Source organism: Ictidomys tridecemlineatus, chromosome 13, assembly GCF_052094955.1.
Source record: "Ictidomys tridecemlineatus isolate mIctTri1 chromosome 13, mIctTri1.hap1, whole genome shotgun sequence".
NCBI lineage: Eukaryota > Metazoa > Chordata > Mammalia > Rodentia > Sciuridae > Ictidomys > Ictidomys tridecemlineatus.
In genome coordinates, this window is record NC_135489.1 from 25,237,081 (window position 1) to 25,260,703 (window position 23,623).

At 34.1% G+C, this 23,623-nt stretch overlaps 1 protein-coding gene across 4 annotated transcripts in view; it reads left to right on the forward strand.

Moving 5' to 3' along the window:
* The window catches only part of Smad2 (SMAD family member 2), an 86,149-nt gene that overhangs the window by 26,544 nt on the left and 35,982 nt on the right, over nucleotides 1-23,623 (forward strand). For all 4 annotated transcript variants that reach the window (XM_021725027.3, XM_078030067.1, XM_021725029.3 and 1 more), the window contains exon 3: nucleotides 1,651-1,939. In XM_021725027.3, coding sequence (XP_021580702.1) covers nucleotides 1,704-1,939 — 236 coding nt within the window. In that variant the 5' untranslated portion in view covers nucleotides 1,651-1,703. The remainder of the gene's footprint in view (nucleotides 1-1,650; nucleotides 1,940-23,623) is intronic.

A 23,623-nucleotide genomic window follows, 5' to 3' on the forward strand; every position in this document is an offset into this window, starting at 1 on the left:
ACTATATTTGACTTTAATCACTTTGTACGTTGTTACTTAGATGAAAATGAAAATATATGTTATAAAAAGACTGAGGTACAGATAGCAAGGATTTTTGCCCATCTTGTAGGCTGTTTGTTCACGCTCTTGATTGTTTCTTTGCTATTATGAAGCTTTTTAGTTTGATACCATCCCTTTTATTGATTTTGACTTTACTTCTTGCACTTTAGGGGTCTTGTTAAGGAAGTCGGTTATAAACAAGTAACAAATGTTGGTGAGGTAGGGGGAAGGGTATACTCATACATTGTTGGTGGGACTGTAAATTAATGCAGTCACTCTGGAAAGCAGTATGATGGAGATGCCTCAAAAAACTAGGAATGAAACCACCATTTGATCCAGTTATACCACTCCTCAGTGTCTATCCAAAGGAGTTAAAATCAGCATCCTACAGTGATGGAGCCACATCAATGTTCATAGCAGCACAGTTCACAGGAACTAAGTTATGGAACCAACCTAGTTGCCCATCAACAGATGAATGGATAAAAAAAATGTTGGTATAAATACACAATGGAATATTACACATAAAGAGGAATGACTTCATGACATAAGCCAGTTAATGGATGGATCTGGAGACTCTATCATGCTAAGTGAAAAAAAGCCAATCCCTCAAAATAAAAGGTTGAATGTTTTCTCTGATGCTAACCCACAGTAAGGGGGTAGGGAGAGAATAGAAATTCAGTGAATCAGGCCAAGGGTAATGAAGGGAAGAGAAGGAAGTTGGAAATCTTCCCTCTGGAATGAATCTGACATAACTCATGAATGTACTACGGTGAATCTCACCACTGTATATCCACAAGACTGGGAATCTTAATTAGAATAAGATATATTCCACACTTGTGTAAATATATCAAAATATATTTTTTTATGAATGACAGTAGAATCTATCAAAATAGATTCTACTGTCATTCATAAAAAAATCCAATTAGGACCTTCAAGGGATTTTTTTCTTCATAGACTACCTTTCTTCTTTTGATTTATTTCACATGCATTACATGATGAATTTTTTTCTTATACTTTTAGGGGTTTCTTTATAATATTTATGAAAATTTAAAGCTTTGGGGAAAGTGGGGTTGTACATTTTTAATGTATGTTGTTAAGTTCTTTAAAAATAGATTGAAGGGGCTGGGGCTATAGCTCAGTGGTAGAGTACTTGCCTAGCATGCGTGGGGCACTGGGTTCGATTATCGGCACCACATATAAATAAGTAAAATAAAGGTCCATTGACAACTAAAAAAACATTTAAAAAAAACAAAAACAGATTGAAATCCTAAAAGTGAAAAGGCTTGTTTTGGTGAACATCTTTTAATAATTGACATTATTAAGAGTTGTGAGTAAAGTAGTGATAATAATGATAAAATTGTTCAAAGCACTGATAGGTTTTACTTGCAAAATTACATTTGCCTGAGACTTGAGTCCTTGTAACATTGTCTTGTTTGTCACCACAATTCATTTAAATTAACATTTTCATGGACAGTGAAGAAAACTTAAGGAAATCTGTGTGAAAAGTAATAATCTGAATTTGTATCTCTTTGTAGTTTGCTAAAATACATTGTAATCATTTCTTGATTTTAAAGTTGATCTTGAAATTGTCCTTTCAATGTCTTTTTCTAGGATAGATTCACAAGACTATTTCCCTAGTGTGGAGAGCTACCTTGGGTAAGAGTATGTCGTCCATCTTGCCTTTCACTCCGCCAGTGGTGAAGAGACTGCTGGGATGGAAGAAATCTGCTGGTGGGTCTGGAGGAGCAGGAGGAGGAGAGCAGAATGGACAGGAAGAAAAGTGGTGTGAGAAAGCAGTGAAAAGTCTGGTGAAGAAGCTAAAGAAAACAGGACGATTAGATGAGCTTGAGAAAGCTATCACCACTCAAAATTGTAATACTAAATGTGTTACCATACCAAGGTAAGTGGTGTAGATCTGAAGTTTGATGGTCTCTTGTTGAAAATTGCTTTTGGGAACCTGAAGGAAAGTTATTGAATTTTCGTTCAAATTACTGAATTTTTGTCAAGTCACCTCTAAATACTGATTATTAAAATATGACTTTTTTTAACCTGTCATATTTTATTTTACTTGTGAAGTCTCTTTATTTTACAAATCATTTTCTTGAACAGTGAGGTTTAGTCATACAAGACTTAAGATATATGTAGTAAATTTTCATTGCCTAAATTTCTGTGATATCCTCATTTCTGTGGTTGGATATTTGAATAAAGATTCAAAGCTCTTTCTATTTCTAGCAAATGATAACTGATAGTTTTCTCCTCCCTTGGTCAAAACTTCAGTCAGTAAAGAGTTAAAGGAGGCTGCTGACTTTTTAAATGAATTTTATATAGTTTTTGCTTGAGTTGCAACATTCCTGCCAAGAAAGAACAGAATATGAGGCAGTTCCTTAAATGTTGTATGTAATAATGAGACTTCGTCTTGAAGTCTTTTATATTGGAAAAACCTATTACTTAAAAGGTTGAGGTTTTGAATGTAAATTTAATCATTTACAAATAAGTACCTCTGTTAGAAGTTGTTTTTTTTTTTTTAATTAAGTGGCAGGTATTTTAAAAATGTTTCAATACTTTATATAGTTTTTTTGTGTGTCAAAAATATAAAATTTTCTAAAATGATTGTTTTCAGTGTTGTGTGTGAGCATATAGTGTGTGAAACTGTTCTACTTGACTTGCTTCCAGTGAGCTTTGAGAAAATACTCCTGATGCTTGTAGATAATAAATCCCAATAACACCAGCCTGTCTGCTTGCAGATGCTCACGGTAGACTATTTTCCTGCCTTGTTTGGTTGACTAACTGTCCATTGCTTCTTCTTTACTTGTTTCGTGTATATCTTATATACGTCATTGGTCTTGGTTTATTCTTCTGTTTTACAAATACTTATGGATAGTCTGCTGAATGCAAGGCACTGTTTCTAGTCACTGGGGATACAGTAATGAACAAAACACATCCCTTCCCTCCTAGGGGACAGATACACACACTAAACAAGTGAACAAATTAATATAATTTGACATGGTAATGAGGGCAAAGAAGACAGTATGTGCAATGTGATACGATAGAGAATGCCTAAGGGATGGTAAAGCTGCCTTGGCTGGATGGTGGTGCATAAGCTGAGCTCTGAGGAGCAGCCGCTCCTTAAGAAGTCGTCTAGGCAGAGGAAAGAGCCTGAGTAAAGACCCTCTGGTGGGAAATTGCTTTTTGAATTAAAGATTTTAAAAGGAAGTGGAGTGTAAAACTTGGAAAGAGTTTGATCATATAGGGAGTTCAGATGTTGGTCTAAATAGAGAAGGCAACTAAAATTTTCTTAATAGATTTTAATCTTTTTTAAAAGAATTTCAGCAGTTCCTTTAAATCACTGATCCCTGGAGATAAATGCTGGGGGTGGGATGTGTGTAGTGAGGTGGATGGAAGCAGGCAATTAGGATGATGGTGGAGGCTGGACTGGCATGGCTGTACTACCACTAAATGAATGGATTTGGCAGGTAATTTGGAAGCCGAGCTGACAGGACTTGATGGTGAATTGCCTAAGAATGAATCTGGTTGTATTTGCTGAGTGTTCATTGCTTAGGTGATGGCCATTCGCCATTCACATATTAAATGCCCACTGCATGGCTGATATGATTTTCCTCACCAAACTCAAATTTGCTCTTGAATTGCTTGTCTTCTAGTAAGGGAAATAAACTTTAAAAAAGAAATCTTCTGAGTTTTGGTAGGTGTCATAAAAGAAAAATGCTCAGGGAGTTATGTATAGAGGAGGCTTGGGAAGCTTGCCTTCTGGGAGAATATTGTGCCTGAGTTGAATCTAGATGGTATAGAGGCAGAATTAGTCAGGAGAAGCCTGTTGGCTCAAGTGCATCACTGTGTAATTGTGGAAGTAGGGGGAGTTGGTGAAAGTTTCTCAGCAAACAGGTGTCCTTAGAATGTCAGTGAGGAGCAGCAGGTGGCAGAGATGACTCTAAAAGATAGTTAGGAATCCCAGCAGGCTGTGCTAGGAAGTTTACACTCAACCTGAATGGGATTGGTGAGGGTGGAGTCATTGGAATCTTAGGTCCAGAAAGCCCAGAAGTCAGATTAATTTACTACAGCATCAGACTGTAGTGAAAAAATGGATTCTGAGACAGTCACAAGGGAAGTGATAGGAGCCCAGTAAGTGGATTGTCACCTCATCAAAAGGAGATGGAGTGTGGTTTTGCACATCTTCATCCAAGGCTTGTATTGCCATTGCGTGATGAGATTCACAGAGGAGCTCGAGAGTAGAGCTTTTTTCAAGGAGATACAGCAGGTAGTGAGTGGCCTGATGGTTACCAGTGACTATAGGTGTATATATGCTATGGAAATCACTGTAGGTTCATTAAGTTTTCTTATTTTCTGTTCTTTTTATAGCTCTGGTTATTTCTTTTCATATTTTTTTAAAAATAGTTTTTAGTTGTAGATGGACCCAGTAGCTTTCTTTATTTTTATGTGGTGCTGAGGATTGAACCCAGTGCCTCACACGTGCAAGGGAAGTGCTCTACCACTGAGCTTCAGCCCCAAGCCCATCTTTTCATATTTTTATAGCTTCTTTATCATTAGACTTTTTTTTCCCTCTAGCCTTTTATCTGATAAATGAAAGTGAAGTGATGGCTGTTCATTACCAAAAGTTTTTTTTTTGAAATTTAGAAGCTTGTTTATCTCCTTTGATGTGTGTTGGTGTTTTTTAAAATGTAGATTTGTTAGAGTTAATTGTAGTCTGTCTGTCAAAAACTGTTAGCTTGCCCTAAGGTGTAGTCATTCACGTCTATAATTCCAGCTTCTTGCGATGCCAAGGCAAGAGAATCACAAGTTCAAAGTCAGCCTAGGCAACTTACACCTTGTGTCAAAGTAAATAGGCTGAGGATGGAACTCAGTGGTAGAACACTTGCCTGGCATGTGGGAGGCCTTGCATTCTGGTGATTGAACTGCTTTTCCTCCTTTCCACCCTGTTAATTGCTGTGTCTTACAACTTTTTAATAGAACAGTTATTATTTATTCCTTAACCACTAAATAATATTTTTAAACATAATACATTTTAGATGACATTCAGGCAACTCTTAGAATATAAAAAATGTAGAATATAAAAAAGATGGGTAGTGGGAGGGGGGAAAATTTTTTTTTTTTTAATGGGTAAGTCCAAACCTTAGTTTAAACAAAACTATTTAAAATGGATTACAAAAATGCATTTGGTGAAGCTCATTTACTTAAAATTATAAGGTGATAATAAAATTCATTACAATTGTATAAATCTAAAAATATATTCAGTTGATGAAGAACACAAGAAATCAATGAATGGATTTAAAAAATAACAAGTGTTTTCAGCTAAAATACTTGTTTTGTTGTCTTTTAGTGGTTTCTTCCCTTGTGCCCTGTGCCCCACTAATATTAGGGTGGGATTAAAGTTAGAGCCCAAAGATCTTGCTATTAACTTTAAGCTCCTCCCATTCCCCTCACCTAATTACTCTGCTGCCTCTGGAGGTTTGGAAGCTGTAGTTAGATGTATATCACTACTGCTTCCTTCCTGCCATTGTGTTTGGTGACACAAAGCATTTCAGTGGTAGAACTTAGCCTCTGTAAGGTGCAGTGGACTCAATAACATAAGGTTTCATGAAGCTTTTCCATTTCAGTATTTTTAAGACTGAGGAAAAGGGAGACAACTTAGTTATAAAATCAGAATGGTAGTTGATATTTAGTAAAGAATCAGACATAAGAAAAAAAAGGCTTTCAAAACATTAGTTACAATAATGCAAAATCAAAACTTGTTAGGGATGGAGTTGTATAAAAATTTAAAGCATGTTACTCTGGGTCCTAAATACAGTTTTATAATTACTGTACATTATAGAAATATAGAATTTATCATTTTCATAAACTATTACAGGGGCTTTCCTAAGGTGATGCTTTGAGCATGTAGTCACACTTTTTATCTTTTATCTTAAGGAATCAGACAATTTGTCAACGATTTCTGATATTCTTTCAGTATTGTATACAATAGCAAATTATTACCAAACAAACTCTTCACTCAATCCTGACCCTTAGTTTTCTTAACTAATAATAAGGAAAACTTAGCCCAATTCATTTTATACCACGGTTAAACAAGAATAGTAAAAGAAAAATTTCTACCAATCTCACTTGTATAAATAGATGCAAAAGTTATAACTGTCAGAAGCTGTGATTTAGTGGTTTATGAAAAAACCAAAAACATAACTAGGTGAAGTTTATTGCCAGCTTTCAAAGTTGATTCAACTGCAAGAAATCTATTAATATAAGGTGCTGTATTCATATTTTAGAACATAATGATCTTGAATCTAGAAGGTTTTAATTCATTATTCATGTTAAAAATCAGAAATAGGAATTTTCTTAGTTTGATAAAGATACATCTAAATATATTACTCTTAATCATGGAACTTGAGTGAGAAATATGCCAAATTGTTAATAGTGGTTATTTATGGATGACCTCATAAAGTGATAACCTGTAGTTTTCCCCTAATATTTATATGTAAAAGCATGTCTTGTTTTAATTCCAGCACAATTAAATTTTTTATATAGAATTAGGGGCATTTTGATTTTTGTCAACTTAAGATAAAGGTTTTTACTTCTTGTATTCTTTGAAGTCAGTTTTTCTGTTAAAGGATAATTCTGTTTCCATTTTCTTAGTGTCATTTTAAAAAATACGTTTGAGTATTTTTGCCTTCAAAAATTATTTACTTAAAAACATAAAATGGTGTGTGTACATGATGGGAAAATCAGCCACAGAAGATACAGTAGGAAAATAAGTATTGTTCTTATCCCTGTTCTCTTGTCACTCAGTTTTTTCTTCTCAGTCATAGCTAGCTTGTAGTATTACTGATGTCTCATGTACCCTTCCAGGATGATTTTTTAAAATATTTTTTAGTTGCTAATAGATCTTTATTTTTTTAATATGTGGTGCTGAGAATCAAACCCAAACTAGGAAAGTGCGTACCACTGAGCCATAGCCCCAGCCCCCAGGATGATTCTTTTTAATGCTGTCGTTGACATTTGGATGTTGTTTTGTGTCTTCTAAACTTCAAAACTGCATGATTATAGTAACTTTATGCAGATAGACAACTTTTTTACTTCTGACTTTATATTTTTATCCTTTTACTTAGCAAGATAAAAAGAAATAGTTACAGAGAATTTTTTTGAACTTAAACTATGATATTCTTCAGATTCTCTTAAGCTGTTTTCATTTTGAAAAGAGGTTCATTCTGTCTCCCTGTCTTTCATGCATAGATGTGGGGTGTGAGTGTGTGTGTGTGTGTGTGTGTGTGTGAGAGAGAGAGAGAGAGAGAGAGAGAGAATGAGAATATACATATATGGAGAGTTATGATGGTGGAAGCTTGGAATCTGAAATTTGAAAATCTACTTTGAGTCAGCTTCCTCAGTACTGATGAGTAGATCCTAGGGATGTGACTGAACTACTTACCATTTCCTCATATGTACAAGGCAGTATTATATGAGTACTTGCACAGTACTACTTTTAGGTCCATTGAAATAATGCAAATCACATTTATAAGCTATAAAGCAGTGTCACCATGAATAGACTATTTGAAATATTCATAGATAATTCATGTCTTCATTTTCCTTTCATTTTTCCCAAGAGAATGTATGTTAACTTGTAGGCATTAAATTGTATTGTCTACCTTGCTTTAGAACAAGTTTCTGCCAGGCAGCATTGTGTTATGCATAATTGGGTTTATTCAGATATAGAACATTTACTTACAAAGTCAGCAATGAAACTTCATAAATGCAGATCAGAACTTTGAGGTTTGAGTAATGGGTACCTTTTATTACCTTGGCGTCCAATTTGTCATGTTCTGTATGCTTTGTAAGTGGTGAGAACACGTCTGATTAGGTCAGGAGTCCTTTGAAAGGCACTTTTGAGACCCTTGACCTTTATGTGGTATCTACATTTATAGTTATTCGGCTCTTTGAGGTGGGTCCTGCTCCAGGAGCCTGGTATTCAAACCTATTTTGTGTATATGTTACATTCTTACAAGGAACATTTTTCTCACTCACCTTGTTGGTAAAAATACCTACCTGCCTAGGATCTTTGTTTTTGTATAAAATTACTGATTTATACCCAAATTATACAATCTCTCTAATTTTAATTTTGAACACCTGATGTAAAATGTTACGTCTTTACTTTTCTTGTTCCGTTAATTTAATGCCCTGGCTTTGGGGAAGAAAACTCAACCTACCTAAAATAAGAGTCACAACCAGTTTTTGTTTTCTCAGTATCTTCAATCTGTTTCCATCTTTGACTGGGACCATTACAACTTGCCCACACCATTCCTATGTGACTGTATTCTGGACAACATTTAACCATGCTGTTTACTCCTTCCCATCTCTTAATGAAGTATTTCCAGGCTCTTGTGGTCTGACATGAGCCACTGACAACACCAGTAATTGTACCAGCATTTACAGCCCCTGAAGTAGTACCATATGTGGACTGTAGAGAGGTGACATAATAGTAAAATATTAATTTGGAATATCCTACAGTCTTTAAATTTCCTCGTGTTCTTGGCCTAAAATTAAAATGTCTCTTTTGCTCTGTTCTATGAATTCCTTCCCCCACCCCCCACCCCCGCTTTAAATATGGGTATTTTCTGTTGACCTACCTTTAAGTATATGGTTCATATATTTGTTGACCTGTCTTTGAATGTATTGATTCTTTGTACTTTATCCAGTCTGCTGTCAAATCCACTTAGTAAGTCCTTAAATTCAGATTTTTTTTTTCAATTTTAGTTTGTTTCTCTGATATAGATTCTAGATCTCTCTTAATTCTCTGTCCATTTTGTCTACTTTCCTGAATTTTCTTTAGTATATTTGTGGTAATTACTGTTTAGTCTGTGTGTCAACTGTAATAATCTGGATTATTTTTTGTCTACTTCTATTATTATTGGTTCCTTCTTTTGATTATCAGTTATATTTTCCTTCCTCTTCATATGTCAGTTTGAGTGAATGCTGTATATTGCATACAGTATATAAAGCTCACATATAAAGGGATGATAAATGCTGCAAATGATGCTTTTGCAAGAGTCTTTGGTCACCTTAATCTAATCAGGGATTGAATTGGGGTGAGGCTGGGTTACCATTTTAATTTGACTGAGTCTAACACTGGCTTATGCCTCTTCTGCAAACAGTGCTCTTATTGGATTTTGGTTGAAAACCTGGCAGATTAACACCTAATTCCTCAAACACTGGGGAAATATACTATTACCCTTTTCATAGTTTGAGTTTGACTCTATAGCCTTACCTTTGAAATCTTATAAACATCTTGAAGAGGGAGAGACTCATGTGATAGTCAGTGGTTCTATTGTGTTCTTTTCCTCAGTGCGTTTTTTTTCCTTCCAGACCTCTTTTGATTCTTAGCCTGTACCTAAAATCTGCAAATGACCACAGGGGAGGAAATGGTAGGCGGTTGTTCATTCATCCAGAAACTCTTCTTTCATTTCAGTTATAGTTCATCTGAACTAAACTTGGATTATTTACTGTTGTCTTCATACAGTTTTCTTCTTCTTTTCCACCTGTGTTGGCCTGTTGTGACCTGCTGTGCCTTATCTGGAAATAGAACTGTAACACAATATTAAAATGGGAAGTCCTCTTGGTATTTACTCAGAGACCCCAAATCTGAGAACAGTTGGTTACTTGTAACCTACTTTTAAAAGGAATGGTGAGCCAGGTGCGGTGGTGCACGCCTGTAATCCCAGTGGCTTGGGAGGCTGAGACAGGAGCATCAAGGGTTCAAAGCCAGCCTCAGCAAAAAGCAAGGTGCTAAGCAACTCAGTGAGATGAGACCCTGTCTCTAAATAAAATACAAAATAGGGCTGAGGATATGGTTCAGTGGTTGAGTGCCCCTGAGTTCAATCCCTGCCGCCCCACCCCCCAAAAAAAGGAATGGTGATTCCTCAGGACTTGGAGAAAGGATTTTCTGAGACAAGCATTGCTGCATTTATCTACCATATTTGACTGTATAAATAAAATATGAAATCAAGATATGAGGAGAACCCTATAGTGAGAACTTCCTTGAAGAGAATAGTATATTCATGCCATTTCCCTTTTCCTTCATCCAAGTGGAAGGTCTTTGGGAAAATGTCTCAGGTTTGACATGTGTTTTATGAGGTTTGTGAGATTTTACATAGACGAACTGAATTCTGTCTTAAAAAGCAAAAGACCACCTGGAGCCCAGTATCAGTAGAGTGAAAAAAAGGCATGATGGGGAAGGTTTGCCTTATCAGAGTTTATGAATCAAAGATAAATTATCCCATGTTAGTATGATAGTTGTCTTGAGAGGAACAAGAGGCTGAATCTGGTTTGCAGGTCATATTGATCCAGACAGAGCAGCCTAAGAAGTTATTGCATCTGGAGTGAACTGGAAGGAATCGACGTCTGGGCCTTTGACCTCCGAGGTACTCCATCCCTATGTTCTTGTCATATCAAACCCCCTCTTCCTGCTACGCAGGAACCTAGTTGGGTGTTTTTTTTTTGTTGTTGTTGTTTTTTTTTAACACCTAGAGGGGTAGAGTGGAATGAGTGAAATTAAATGAGACAATAAAGTTTTGACTTAGATTAAGCTGAATTTTTAATTTCTGAAGGGAGATTTATTGTAAATAAATATATCTGGACATGACTGGAAAAACCTTTGTGATCGTTTTGAGATTTTTATGCAGAAAGGAGGAAAGCAGTTTCTTGAGAGCTTGTTGGAAAGCAGTGATATGGGACAGCGGAGGGAGAGAATGCTTTGGGCCCAGCTTGCTTCGTGTGTTGTCTATGTACTCCTTTTGAAAATTTAGGATTTCAAATTTAGTGACTGCTAGAGACAGGGAGAATGTATTAGGGGAATGGAGGGATGTGGTGTGTACCTGCCTGAAATCTATGAAACAAAACCATTTTTTCCTTAACCCAGAATATTTGACTACGATTACCTGTTATCTAGTGGTGGCTTATTTTCAAAAAGACTATTTTAAACTAGAATTTTCTTCCATTGCTATCATTTTCCCTCCTGAAAGTGTTAGGTTAGTCTTTATTCTCAAAATCCAGCCTGTCTTTTAGCTCTGCCTTTGGGTTATTACAGGAAGCACTGTGAAATGGTTATCTTGAGGTTCTTAGGAAGCTTTGCTCATTAATAATGCTTAAATTAGATCTGAAAAAGGTAAGGTTTCTGATTAAATTCCCCACCTAGTCTTTTTTAAGAACTTTTTTTTTTTTTTTATCTTTATGGCTTTATATGTATGTAAGAGAATAAAATTTCTCTAGGTTGCTAGACCTGTAGGGAGCAGGGGTTGTGAAGGAAGGTTATTTTTCTGTTGATATAAAAGTCTGGAGTATACTGAACAGAAATTTATAGTGAAAAATAATTTAAGTAATTTAAAAAGGGGTTTTACTCATGTAATATGTTCGTGTATGTACATTACATATGTAATTTATGAAATTTCTATTTGTAAAAGCATTTTGTTTATTTCAAGGCACTATACAAGTTAGTTTTTATTTTGTGGGGTGCTAAATTAAAAAATTATTTTCATATTATAAAACCATTTATTTACAACCAAATTCAAGCATTACAAAAGTGTATAACTTAAAATGTTGAAGGACTGGTGATGTAGTTCATTGGTAGAGCACTTGCTTAGCATATATGAGGCCTTGGGTTCACATCATAACATTTAAAGAAAAAAAATAAATAAACCCTTGAATTTTATAGAATCCCATTCTATATTACAATCCTCATTTTGTATTTTATGTATATTCCAGATTTTTATGCATTTCTATCAGGATTTTTGTCATTTAGGATGCTATTTTTTAATTGTTAAAATATATATATGAAAATAAGTTTAGAATTCCACAAGCTATATTAATAAATAAATGTCTTTGATTCTTTTTAGTGTTAGCTTTTTTTTTTAAAGTAAAAATTACTATTTTTCGCAAGTCTTACCACTTTTAGAATTGATATTTTAATCTTTTCAATGCAGGGAGTGTTTTATGTTCATGGAATATATTTGTTGAGTTGATAAAAATATTTAGCAGGATCTCAGGTAGTGTTTTCAATGTAACATGTGAAGGTAGAGGTGAAAATTACCAGGAAAGGTTTTTGCAATCATCCCTCATGAACCCATTCTCCTGTGAAGGACTGTGTCCAAACCAAAGAGGAGTATGAGAGGACTGTGACTAGAAGTTTTCTCCCCTGTTTTAATTTGGAATAGGTGCCACCCACTAACTTATGCAAAGAAATATTCTTTTATGAGACAATACCTCTTATAGTGAAATCTTTAGTTTTTAATAATTAAGCATATTTCATAAATGTTTTACATATCTGATATACTAGACCAATATCATTGTTTTAGTTTTGACTTCTGTGTTTATGTTTGCCTTTTCTTTTTAGAAGCTACACAACGGATAGAACAGTATTAGTACTTAAGAATGCACCTTCTGTTCCTGCCTGTTGCTAGCTGTATGACCTTAAACATGTTACTTTATCTCTGTGCTTCTAGTACCTCATGTATCAGATGAGGATTATAATGCCTGATTCATGGGCTTGTTGGTAGATGAAATGATTTGAAATGTGTGCTTTGGACATTATAAATGTTTAGTAATTTTGAACTGTATGTGGGAAGGACTCCTCCTACCCTCAAGATTTAACTTTGATGGGAGACTGAAGAGGCCATCCACACATGCACTGAGAGTTCAGAAAAGGTTCATTAATCACATAATAAGGCTTTCTGGGAAGAGCAGGACAGGCTCCCAAGTTGTTCCAAATATGAATTGAGGGATCAGTAATAGGACAGTGGCTTGGGTTGGATGTCAATTAGGGAATGGAGTTGGAGGCCGGGGTTACTGTTCTTGCACTTGTACATGTGCCAAGGCTTACCAGGACCAGAGGTAATGCCTTCCTTTTCTTATTAACTTGCCCAAATTTGAGGCAGAAGAGGGAATGGTTTAATTTGAAAACTATCAGCATCATATATCAAAAATACAGTGAGATTTTTTGTTAAATTGAAGCAGAATAAATAGAAAGAAAACCACACTTACTTAGTTAATGAAGAGAAAATCTTAGAGCAGCCAGTACAGAATGACATGTAACCTACAGAAGAACAAAGAAATGATTGACTTGTGGCTTCATCAAAAGAAGTGAAGCCAGAAGATTGTAGAATGACATCTCTAAAATGCTGTCTTGGAAAAGTCATCACAATAAATGTGTATCTACTTAATTAAAGACCTTCAAAATACATGCAGTGAAACTTGGTACAGTTAATGGGATACAATCTCAAATTCATGTTCAAGTTAGAGAGTTCAGTTAGACCTCCCCTCTAAAAAAAAAAATTAATACAGACATAGAAGTTCTAAGTTAACATTATTAACCATTCATTTGATATTTATGGAATACTAAGCAGACACAATCTTTTTAAGTGTTCATGGTAAACTCACCAAGAAAGACTTAAATTTTACAAATCTTAAGTTTTAGATCCAAGTGCACTGAGTATGTTCTCTGTCAACAATAGAGTGAAATTAGAAATTAATGTCAATAAGACATCGGTAAAGAGTTGGAAATTAACACAGTTGTTTGACTCATGGTATTTAGGAAGAAAATCACGAAGGAAATTGGAGTACATTTCAAACTAAGTGATAATGAAAATAAAACATATCAAACGTGCAATGCAACTAAAACAGTGATGAACAAGAAATTTACACCTTTAAAAATTTTACTAGAAAAGAAAAAAAGTTTACCTAAGATTTCATGTAAGTAACTTGGGGAAAAGAAGTGAAAAGTAGAAGGAAGAAAAAACAAAAGTAATAGCAAAAATAGTGAACAGATGAGAGACAGAATAATTAACAAAGCCAAAATTCTGTTTGTGATGGCATGATTATTTATATAGGTTCTTTGGGAAGATAAACTCAATTAGATTGATCAAGAAAAACAAAGCAAAAGAGCCCTCAAGCACAAATTACCTGTATCAGCCATGAAGGAAGGGTTTTCACGCTGGGTCCTATAGGCATTAAAAGGATGACAAGTTATTTATAAATATCTGTAAATCATGAAATTTGATGACTACATGTAATGATAAAATTATGTGGCTAAACTAGTGTATGCAAGAAGAAGTGGAAAATCTGTATGGCCTTATAAGAGTTAAAGAAGTGAATTATTAATCAGAATCTTTCCGGCAAAGAAAATTTTAGGCCCAAGCATTTTTATTGGTAGATTCAGACATTTGAGGGACTGGGGTTAGAGCTCAGTGGTAGAGCATTTGCTTAGCATATGTGAGGTCCTGGGTTCAATCCCCAACACTACCAAAAAAAAAAAAAAAAAAGAAAAGATTTGCTCTACTTCATATAGATACACAGGCACATATCTCCTGGATGTTGGTGCCTTGTCTGTAGTCTTCAGCTACTTCAGGAGGCTGAGGAAGCCATGAGCCCCAGGACTTGGAGGCCTGCCTGATGAACGTATAGACCCCATCTCACATGAAAACAAAAGCAAACAAAACAGACAGTTAAAAAGAAATGCCAGCAGTCACATAGAAGTTCAGGGAAAAATGAAAGCTGTTTTATGAGGTCAAAATAGCCTGATAGCAAAACTTGACAATGATGGCTTTAAAAGAAGAAAAATCACAGTTTAATATTTGTCATGAACATAGATGAAAAATTGTTAAAATATGCTCTAGTGATGTACAAAAAGAGAAGTACATTATGATTGGGGTTTATCCCAACAATGCAGTTAGTTTATAACTTTTAAAAATTAATTTAACAAATTGGATTAGTGGAGAAAAACCATGAGAGCACCATACAATTTGAGAAAATTCCACATCCATTCGTGATAAACTCTGCAAATGTGATATGTTCAGACTTCCTCCTCTGACAAAAGGATAAAAAAAAACCAACAAATAAGAATATACTTACCTAAAAAAATACCATGTTTTCCCTAAGAATAAGAAATAAGATAAGGATTTACTCTTTTGTCTTTAGTTCATTATTATAGTGTAGGACTTAACTAATGCAGTAAGTGAAGAAAATAAAATGTAGAAAGCATAAAGATCTGAAAGAATCTATCAAAATTCTGTTTGTGATGACATGATTATTTATGTAGGAAATCCTAAGGAATCTATTAATACAACCACTAAAGCAAATGAGCAAATTTAGAAAGACCATACTTTACAGGTTAAATGTCTGAAAGTCAATACTATTTTTATTAGTACTAGCAAACAAATGGAAGCAATACTGAGAAAAGGAATAGTAGCATTAATACAGCTAAAATATCTAGGAATAAACCTTTTTTTAAATACTCAAAATCTCTATATGAAATCCCAAACCCTTACTAAAAGAAATTTAAGACAAAACTAAGAGGGAGTTCTGATTTTTGTACAGATAGGCATCTTTTCACCAAACTGACACTCAAATAACAAACTGCACTAAGTTTAAAAGGCATAAGGTACAAGAAATAAAAATAGCATATTTTAGAGGGATTTGACAACTAGAAGAAGGGAATGGCATGGTGGATTTTGTTTTTATGGCTTTTATCCAAAGTGTCCCTGGTAACTGAAAGTTCAGTTCAAAACCCACTGACATTCTGCCCTGAAGAACCAGAGGTCACAGTTTGGGATAACCACAGCTACTGAATAGTAAGAGAATTTCAGTCAAGAGAGAGCTACAGAAGGAGAGTTCTAGATTCTACTTAGAAATTTTGGAATCACTGGCTGACCTCTAAACTTGCTCGTTTGGGGTAAACTTAGGATAGCCCTACTAAGACTGATTCAAAAAAACTGGTTTAAATTACCCAAAGACAAGTTTGTGATTTGAGTCCTTCTAAGCTAATTGCTAATTTAAGCCAAAAATCAAAACATTGTAAGAATTTAACAAAAGCCCTTTATCACAAAATTCACAAGGTCGATTACTCAGCATATGAAGAAAAATGAAAATATGAACCTTTCTTAGGAGGAGGTCAATGGAGAACCAACCATGATACAACCCACATGTTGAAACTATCAGACAAAAAATTGGCAAAATGATACATAATTTTTGTGAGTTGGGAAACTCAGTAGGTTAGAGTGTTAAATACCTGACTTCAAGACATCCAGAGTGATACTGGCATTAAAACAAGTAGATATATGACATAAAATAGACAAAACTTATATGGGTATTTAATTTTTTTCAACAGAGATGTAGGGAAAGGTTTGAACAAAGAGTACTAGATTAGTTGGATATCTGTAAGGAATGATCCTGTCCCCACCAGTCCAAAGAATTCATTCCAGATGGATCAGTTCTCATGCAGAAGCTAGAATTATAAAGCTTGTGTAAGAAAATACAGTAAAGAAATGGAGAAGCGTGCAGTATTAGCCATCAGGAAAATGCAAATTGAAACCACATGGAAATAGCACTGCATAACCCCCTAGAATCTAGTTAAATGGACTGATTACATCAAATGCTGGTAAGATATTGACAAAGTAGGAGTTCTTGCATAGTGAGAGAGGGAATATAAAAAGTGCTTCCACTCTGGAGAAAGATCTGGTTGCTTATTTTAACACAAAACAGGCTTCTACCCGGTGTCTCAAGAATTTTACTTAGGATACAGATATTTACCCAAGAGAAATGAAAGCATATGTCCACAAGAAGACATGTATTTACTTGAATATTTATAACAAATTTATTCACTATAGTTATAGCTGGTAACAGGTTAGACGTCCATCAATTGAAGAATGACTAAACAAATTGTGGTCTGTTCATGTAATGGATAACCATGCACTAAAAGGAATGAACTACTGTGATATACATTAGTATGGATGAATCTCAAACACCATGCTGAGTCAAACAGACTCCAAAGAATATATAGTACATAATTCCATTTATGTGACATTCTACAAGATGCTAAACGTATAGTAAAAAAAAAATCAGACCAGTGGTTACTTTCGTGGATAGATGGCAGGGTGACCGAAAAGGGCATGGGTGGTGATGATCTTAACAGGATTGATAGTTACACAGTTTATACACTTGATATAATTTTAAAAGGTAAGATTTATGTTTCATATTGTAAAACATACCTCAAGAGAACAATGAACTCCAATTAATAGGCACTTTGAAGTGTCCACAATGTTATTTTTAATGTATCAAAACTGATTGTTGGATACATAGAGGGAAAGTTCGATGTACAGTAGAGCAAATAAAACAAATATTAATTATAGAATCTTGCTGATGAATATGTGTGCTTTTATATCTTTTACAACTTTTTACAGATGTTTGAAAAGTTTTAAATTGCAAAAATGGGCACAAGATACTTATTTCTCTAGCCATCCAGGAAGTTGACATAAATATTTTGAGATGGTTGGAACTTTTTTTGAGCCCCCCCTCAAAAAAAAATGTTCACTTGATTCTTAGAAATAAACTCTGTGAGGCTTTACTTGGTGTTTTATGATAGAATGGGTTGTTAAAATTCTTACATAGGTCTCTTTTTTTCATGAATATTGAAGACATTAGAATAAAGGTATTCCTGACACATCTGGACATATATTTGAACTTTTTTCATTGTGTTATTATTAATTAGGGAGATTCAGCTTTGCATATTCTTTAAAATTCCATTTTGTGTGTTTTCTTGTAAAATTATGTAAGAAGAGTGCTATAGCACCATGTGGTGAGCTCTGTCAAAAGCCAGGTATAGCTCAAGTACTTGGAATCTAGGCTTTCTCTGTTCTATTTTGAACCGTGTTGTGAAACCCCAGCATCCTAGGATGCACATTTGGTGACTGAGTTTGTTTTTGAATGACTGTTTAATAAGGCTGCAGAATAAAGATGGAAAACTCTCTAGAAAGGGTGAAGGTTGAAGCCAGTTAAGGACCCTGTTAAACTGTCTCCAGATTTAATTACTGCTAAATTATGCCTTAATTATGAAGGAATGTAAAGCATGCTAGCTGTTGGTGGTAATTCACCTTTTTGAAACAAATTTCCTATCACCTTGCTTTTATATTTATGTTATTTTTATTCAATAATATCCCAAGTTTTCAAGAAATAGTTATTAGTATGAGCAAAACCGCAACCTTTTTTTTTTTTTTTTGTGGGTGCTGGCGATTGTGCATTGTGCATGGGCCTTGTGCATGCAAGACAAGCACTAAGCTATATTCCCAACCCCAAACAGCAACTTTTAAGTTGCATTTTAAAATAGTATTTGCAGGTACTTTTTTCTTAATCAGAATTGTCTACATCTTGCAAACAAAACAGAGGGGGAAAAGTGAATTCTGAAGCAAGTAACAGGCTATTTGTTATTAATTATCAATTAAAATTATTGGTTTAATCAAAACAATCACATTTTCAATGATAAGATAATAAGTAAATAATACTGAAACATTTATAATTAGATACTTCAATGTATTTTATATCTTTCAATAATATTTACATTTCTTAAGAAAATATTTTCACTCTTGTAGAAATTTGATACCTGATTTAAACCTTAATTCTGTACAAGTGTGCCCTAAAGAACTTAAGACTTTTAAGCCAGGGAGAAATAGAACAATCCTGGCTCTTACCACATTAGCTCTGGATATTTGAGTTATTTAACTGCTCGGGTTTCTTTCCCCTTTTTGAAAATCAGTTATAATATTAATTCATGTTACAGGGTTAATAATGACTATAAATTTATAGATTGTATAAAGTACTTGAGTAATGCTAGTACTTACTAAATGCTTAAATATCAGCAACTTTGGGCAGGTTTTCTGCAGTGAATGAATATTTAATTGTTCACATGTATTCTTTGCTACTTTTAACAAGAACAAGGTTGCTCCTGAGACAACTTTCATAAGTGTGATTACTAGGGAAATTTGATAAGGACTTCCTCTAGGTTTATAGCCAAGTGATTGGTTTAATCCAGTACTCAACTAATATTTTGTATGCCAAATTATCATTGGTAATTAGTATTTTTGGACTATTAATAGTTGTCCCAGCTTTCTTCTTCACATCTTTTTTTACTTGGTCTCCATATGTAAGCAAGAAAGTTACATAATTAATAGGGGATAATCTGCCTTTGAGAAATTGTATTGTATACAAAGAATTTTAAGTTTGTGTGGGATACTGACATAGGTATGCTTGGTTATTTGTCTACATATTGAAGCAGGGACATCATTGTAATGGTTTATGGTGTATTACATCCTATTTTGACATTGTAATAGTCTGTGTTAATTGTATTGGTTATGAGGTCAATTTTTGCAGACTTATTAGTACTTGAGGAGTTTTACTTGTGTCCTGAGATTAGTTAAATAAACTTAGGAAATATTGAACTGATATATTTGGTATATTGCTAATCATCTTTCCAATCACCATCATCATAAAACAAATATTTAACTTTTTTTTGGATATAGTGTTGATTTCACATAGCAAGTAGTTTTATTAGTTTAACATTTAGATCTACTCTTCTGTCTCTTTAGTACTTGTAAGTAGCTTGCTGTTGTACAGGTTCATGCTTTTCACAGTTTGAGTACTGTGAAGACATTTCTTGTGGACTTCCCTTACTATTGTTTAAATGTATAAAAACATAATGTAGTAGGAACTTATGCATATTAAAAGACTAATTTATACTCAGTTATGTAGCCACCAAAATTCTAACAATTTGCTGAATGATATGTACTGCTTACATAGCTTGCAGGAGTGAGACCTATCATATATTTAAAGTCTTAAACATAGCTTGATATGTAATAACTAACTTATAAAGGTAATTGTTATTATATGTTTCATTGGTTCTTAGATGTGCATTTTTCATTTTTGAGATACAGCATATAAATAAAATTGGAAATGACTTTTCTTTTTAATGTGTTTTAAATTAGACAACAGCTTAAGAGTTATTGAATGTGTAAAAGACTTTTTAAATAGTTTTTAATCAGTGCTACTTCTCTAAAATTTTCCTGCACTTGTTTCTTTTAATATATATATATATTTCTGTATATTTTAGTAATTAGCCATAACAGAATTTACAACTATTAACAAACTGGAAAGCTGAGAGATCCATTCCCCACCCAACAATGAATTTCAAAGTTATGATTTTAGTGTGACTAGGAATTAATATGATATTTTAGAAACCTTTCCGTATCAATTCATAGAGAACCTTCTTTATCATATGTTAAATTACCATGAAATTTATTTAATGTTGGTACTTTCTATTCTTTTTTTCCCCCCCCCGTTCTTTGAGTTCTTTTGTGCTCATCTCCCTGTGGTCGTAAAATCTTCATATGATAAAGTACACATATCAGGTGTCCAATTGAATTAGATTTGATATTGCATATGCCAGTATATAATAGAACTTTTCAGTTACCTAGAAAATTCTTTCATATTCTTTCTCAGTGGTTCTGATTGCAACCAGTGTTTCTTTTCTTATCTTTATTTTCAATGTTTTACCCCTTGTAGAGTTTCATGTCAAAGAATCACTCATTATTTAGTCTGTTTTCAGATTCTTTTGATCAACAGAATGTTTCTGAGATTCATCAGTGTATCAATAGTTCCTTTTTTTTTTTGGTATCAGGGATTGAACTCAGGGGTACTCGACCACTGAGCCATTTCCCCAGCCATTTTGTATTTTATTTAGAGAAAGGTCTCCCTGAGTTGCTTAGCACCTCACTGTTGCTGAGGCTGGCTTTGAACTTGTGATCCTCCTGATCCAGCCTTCATCTACTTTGAAACTTTGGTTTTAGATACATGCAAGATAGTTAATGTCATTTGATGAATTGACTCTTTTATGAAATGTATTTTTATCTCTTGTAATAGTCTTGAATTGTTATTATTTCTGATAGTAGACTATCATCTGCTTTATTAAACTTAATGCTTTTATGGATGATTTCTTATATATTTGGTTTCTGTCTTTATTTAAATTGTGTATTTTGTGGACATTTTGCATCTTGTGTTCATTCTGACATTTCTTTTATTGGAGCATGTGGTGTATTTAATGTTACTATTGCTGTGATTGGATTTAAGTCTATCATTTTACTGTTTGTTTTCTATTACCATCTGTTTGTTGTTTTTCCCTTTTCTTTCCTTCTTTTTTGTGAGTTATTTTTTAATATTTCATTTTTTATTTCTAATGTGGCTTTTAATTAATGTCTCTGGCTTTTAAATATTGGGGGTTTTTTGATCACAGTATGAGTCCTTAGTTTTGTAACAATACAGTTACATTTAACACCATCTGTTGATTGCGCTTAAGCAACAGGAGGTATTAAAAGTAACTATACTGTTAGAAAACATACTTTTTGAGTTATTATTTTGCTATAAGCTGTCATCTCCCGTTTATAGAAATAAAGGAAAGGACATCATCTTTTATATTTACCCGTATTCTTTTTTTAATATGTATATTTTTTAGATGTTGATAGACTTTTATTTTATTTAAATGCAGGGCTGAGAATCGAACCCATTGCCCTACACATGCCAGGCGAGTGCACTACCTCTGAGCCATAGCCCCAGCCCCATACCCATATTCTTAATACTTTCCAATTCTTCTAATTTTTTTCCCCATGATTTTGAGTTTCTATCAGTTGTCATTTCTTTTCATGCTGAAGAATTTTCCTTTATCATTTCTGTTGTGCACAGACTGATAGAAACAAAATTTTTCAGGTTTTGTTCATCTCAACACTTCTTGCTTTGACTTTTTTTAAAATTTATTTATTTTAGTTGTTGGTGGACATTTATTTTATATAGTGTGCTGAGAATTGAACCCAGTACCTCACACATGCTAGGCAAGTGCTCTTCCACTGAGCCACAACTTCAGCCCCACTTTGACTTATTTTAAGGATACTCTTGTCAGTTATGAACTTTTAGGTTGATAGTTTTTTTTTCTTTCAGTTTTTTGTGGGTGTTCCATTGTCTCCTAACTTCCATTGTTTCTGATGATAAATAGTTGGTGTTTATGCCTCTACATGTAATGCATTGTTCTCTCCTGGCTCTTGCTAAAGATAAAGCAGACATGATTTAAAGAGAGTAAGATGGATTTTATTTAGTAACTACTACAGTGGGGGAAGAGTTGAGTCCAGTGCTGATTTACATAGAGTTGACTAGGCATTATAGGGAAAAGGAGGGAGTGGGGAAGGGGCAGTGAGCTGTTGTTAACTCGGGCACAGTTAGGGAAGTGAAAATTATAAAAGGCAATAAGAGGGCTATTTAATGAGAATATGATTAGACTTATCTGTTACTAAGATTATTCATTTTGCTAATCAGACATTTTTTTCTGATTAGATAATTTCTAACTAACATTTATTGAATTTAAATTCATAGAGGACTTCCTGATCATCACATATCAGAAAAATGGCTTTCAGGTCCATGAGGAATAATTCTAGTGATTTGTTGGAAATAAAATCTCTTTCAAAGAGATGAGAAGGATTTACAGTATAAATATTCTTAAGGAGGGGAAACTGCCTATCATCAAGTGTTAGGTGGAATAAGTGATAAGTTTTCTTGACAGCCTTGATCCTTTACTGACAGGAACTCTAAGTGGGATTGGATTGCTCCAAGGACGTATTAGGCTGCTAGAAACCATGCTAAAAATTGGTCAGATCTCTTAGTTGGAGGGTTTGAATAGAGTTATTTTTGCCAAGAGTTTTTGCATCTCACTGCTTCAACAGTTTTGTATTTAGGAGTTTGGTAAATGATGTACCTGACTATATAATTCTTCTTTTTAAACTCCTTGGTGTTCATTGAGCTTCTTGGGTGTATAAATTTACTGTTTTTACTAACAGTGAAAATTTTTTTCTGGCTATTTTTTTCAAATATTTTTTTCTGACTTATTCTTTTTCTGAAGCTGTATTACTGAAATTCCGTTTTGCTTATCAGTCTTATTTTAGTTCTTTTTAGGTAATTTCTAATAATCTAACTTAAGATTTACTTATTTGTCTCCTAATCATCAGGTTGATTTTTTTAATTTCCCATTTTATAATACCCAGTTTTAATATTTCTATTTATTTTTCTATTTTATTATGCAAAGATTCACAATCTGATTTACATAGAGATGACTAGGCATTAAAGGGAGAACAAGGGAGTTAAGGAGTTTCTGCACATATTTATTATAATTTCTAAAAAATTCTTGTTCATCTTGGGATCTGCTTCTGTCGACTTTTAAATTTTGATTAGGGGTAACATTCTTCTATTTCTTCATGTTTAGTTATTCTTGGTTGTTGTTGTTAGTTTTTCATTGTTGTGATCAGAATACCCAATAAGAACCACAAGCAGAGAAAAGATTTATTTTAGCTCAAGATTTTAGTCTGTGGTCAGCCTGCTCCAGCATTGTGGGCCAGAAGTGAGGTGTAACATCAAGGCAGAAGGGCACAGTAGAGGCAGATAGGGAGAGAAAGATTGGGGTAAGGTGAGAAACTCTCCCAGGGCATGCCCCAGTGACCTCCTCCTTCCAAGTAGGCCCCCCCCCCAAGTAGTCCATTCAGCCATCAATGGATTAATTCATTGATGAGGTCAGAGTTCTCATGATCCAATTACTTTTCCACCTCTGAACTCATGAGACTGGGGGATATTCTAGATCCAAATTCTGACAATCAATACTGGATATTTGAGTGAAACATTGTTGACTCTGAATTCTGTTCTCTTTTGTTCTCATATGTTGTTT